Genomic DNA, 3140 nt, shown 5'->3' on the forward strand with positions numbered 1-3140 from the left:
CAGGGCAGGCACAGACTGTGGGCAAGCCCCCAAGGCAGTAGAGGAGGGGTGCATTACAGGGGAGGAAACTGTCCCAGACAGCCACCGATAAGACACCCATCCATCCTTTCCTCGGCCCAGCTGCCCACAGCCTCCCATTCCGCACCTCCCCAGCCACTTACCCAAGCACCGTTGCTGCCAGGCATCCCCTGCCCGAAGCTGTGGGCAGCATCCATTCCTTGTCGAACAATATTCTCGGCATGTCTTCCAGCTTCATTCCCAAGGGCATGGGCTGCTTCCTCAACCCTGTGGCTCAAACTATTCCCAGCAGAGTCCACGGCCTCCCTGACTCCAGAGCTGGCGGCCTCTCCAGCTCCTTGACCAACAGCCTGCCCAGCTCCTTGGCTCAGGGCATTTCCCATCCTGTGTCCAAAGGCCTCCCCCAAGCCCGCTGCAGCACTTCCCATCCTGTGTCCAAAGGCCTCCCCCAAGCCCGTTGCAGCACTCTCCCCTTCACCCGGCAGGGGGCCAGCCCTCCCACTGCTGAAGCACAAGGCCAGCAGGAAGCAGGCCAGGGTCCCCCGTAACTCCATCTTGGCCTAGCTCCCTCTCCCTCTCCCTCTCCTGAGCGCCTTCTTCCCTCCCAAGTTCACTTCTCGTGCTCACTTTCTTCTCCGAGTCTGCGTGCCCTCCGCGTGCCCCTCCTCCTTCTCCCTTCTCCTTCTGCCCTCCCCGAAGGTCTGCAGCCTTCTGTCTCCTTTCCCAGACTCCCTTGCCCTCCCAGAGTCCTCCTCCCTGTCACTACTCCTTATACTGTAGGTTGGCAGAAAGAGACAGGGCTGGGCAGCTCAGAATCCCTCCCCCCAGTGACTCAAGGCCCAGCCGATAGGGTAATGAGCTGTAATTGTGAACCTGAGAGTCTGTCGAAACAGAGAGGGAGCCCATGCATCAGGGAGGGGGCACTGGGATGAGACAGATGCAAAAGCGTTCCAGTTTCCCAACCCTAGGAATTTGGGGCGCAGGGTGGAGGTGGGGCATCTGAGGAGATAGGTCGTTGGTGTCTTCTGGAGGTAATGGGGTGGAGGGGACTTAAGAGATAGGACACGAGGCAGGAGCCCACCAGGGGAACAAGGATAGAAAAGCCAGGACCTGGACCTACCCTGTGTGACAGTCAGCCAGGATAGGGGACACCAGAATGAGAAGCAGGTGCCCTTGCTTGGCCTCTCTGTGTCAGCGGCCTTTGCAGCTCCCCTCTCCCCTCCCACGCTGTCACCTGAAGGTGACTGCCCTCACACTCTACTGCACTTTCCAGCTGCATCTAAGATGCTGAGGTGCTGGGGAAAGCCCTCGCTGGGGACCCCAGGTGTCTGGAAAGGCAGTGGCCGTGACCCTGAGAGTGGTCACAGGGTGTCTCACTTAGCGTTATGGCTGCTCTTGACCAAGAAGGCTGGGTGCGGATCAGGAGAGCTGGGCGGGCCACCACCCCCAGGGAACAAGTGGGAGGGACAGACCAAGGGAGGGAGCAGCTGACCCAGGCACCCATCCTGTTTACCCGGCCCTGGGGGCCACCAGTGTGAGCTCACGGCCTCCCGCAAAGGGTGGGACTACCCAGCTCACCCCACCCACCCGCAGCTTCCCTGAGGGACCAGGCCAGCACTGGCAAGGAAGGAGGGGTGAGCACCAGGTCAGGAGCCACCAGTCAGCACGTGGCCCTCTCCCCCAGTCTCAGCTCGGAACGCAGAGCTCGGCAGCCTCCCCGGGGCTCACCCCTGCTCAGCAAGTGTGGCTGCTTCTCCACTGCCAGGGGCCCGGGCCCTCCCACTTGGCACCATCCTGTATCACTGGGATTCATCGCCCAGTTAGGAGGGGCTGGTTTCCATCTGCCTTTCTCAATGTCTCTCAGTCAGTCTCTCTCTCCACCCCAACACCCGCACCCCAACTTGTTACATCCAACACTTCTCACCATGTAAACACAATCCCCGTCTGTCCTCAGCTCCTTCCTCCCTGTTATTCCATCTGTGACTCTAAGGATAATGACGGTGACGGAAATCATAATAATCCTAATAGCAGGTCCAATTGAGCAAAGGCTCGCTGTGAGCCCAGCATTGGATGAAGCACTTCGAGGAGCTTACAGCCCTGGGAGAGCCGTACTACTGTTACTCCACTGGAGACACCGAGTGGGCTCCAAGCAGACGCAGTGCATCCAGGAGCCCAGCCCAGACCCGCCTCCCTCTTTGGCCCAGGCTCCCTGGCGTTTTCCATCATTTTGGTGTCTCATATCTGTCCCTGCTTTTCAAAGCCCCCTAGTTATTCCCTGGATAGCACTGACATTGGTGGTTTAGCTCTGGGACTATGTGTGTGTGTGTGTGGGGGGAGGGGTTGCAAGAGTAAATCTGGGTCCTCCCCGGATTGGAGATGCAGCCCTTAGCCCCTGAGCTTACTGCTTCCCTCTTTCCTAGTCAAGATCTTGTTGAGGTAGGGACAGGGTAGGGCCCTCAATGATCCGATGACCCCTTCCCCAAATCCTTCCCCGGATCCGTCCCTCACGGAGTAAGCCCTCTCCCTTCCCTATCACAGGCAGTTTTATCTTCTACACCGAGTGTCTTTTCCAACCAGCTTACTTTTCTTTTCTTTTTTTTTTTTTTTTTGGAGAGGTTTTTGCTATAAGTTGTGTGCGCTCGCCGGAAAGACAGAGACACAGAGAGACAGAAAGCGAGAAATCACCCCCGAGGGGGGATGGCCACGCCGCAATCCCTTCTCCTCCATTCTCCTCTCGGGATCTTGGGCACGCACGCACATGCGTCCGGTGTGAGTTTAAGCCACCAGGTCCGGGACTCGAATGGTGGTCGACTACATGGGAATCCAGCGACATAGCCATTACGCTAACTGCTGGTTCCACTTTCTTAATATTTTAAGAGAATAATTTCGATTACTACTCTAAGTGGAAAGCCAGAATCACTTGCCCATATAGCAAAAGTATTGAAAATATATAGTGAGCCAAAAACTGAGAAAGTAGCTAACTTAATCATAGGGACAAATCTGGAGTTGAATACTATATCCCAGAATTTAATCAGGAAAATTGAACCAGAACAGAAGATAAAAGTATATGAGACTGATAGGTTCATGCACCTACCATTTGAACAGAATCCTAACCTGTTTCC

The 3140-nt window shown here is 56.2% G+C and overlaps 1 protein-coding gene across 1 annotated transcript in view; it reads right to left on the bottom strand.

The window, feature by feature from the left end:
• The window catches only part of DMKN (dermokine), a 16226-nt gene extending 15455 nt beyond the window's left edge, over positions 1-771 (bottom strand). Inside the window, exon 1 of the mRNA XM_027769524.1 lies at positions 146-771. Within this exon, the coding sequence (XP_027625325.1) occupies positions 146-572 (427 nt within the window). The 5' untranslated portion in view covers positions 573-771. The remainder of the gene's footprint in view (positions 1-145) is intronic.
• Between the last annotated feature and the right edge of the window lie 2369 nt (positions 772-3140).

Source organism: Tupaia chinensis, unplaced genomic scaffold (assembly GCF_000334495.1).
Source record: "Tupaia chinensis unplaced genomic scaffold, TupChi_1.0 Scaffold149922_1, whole genome shotgun sequence".
Taxonomy (NCBI): Eukaryota; Metazoa; Chordata; class Mammalia; order Scandentia; family Tupaiidae; genus Tupaia; species Tupaia belangeri.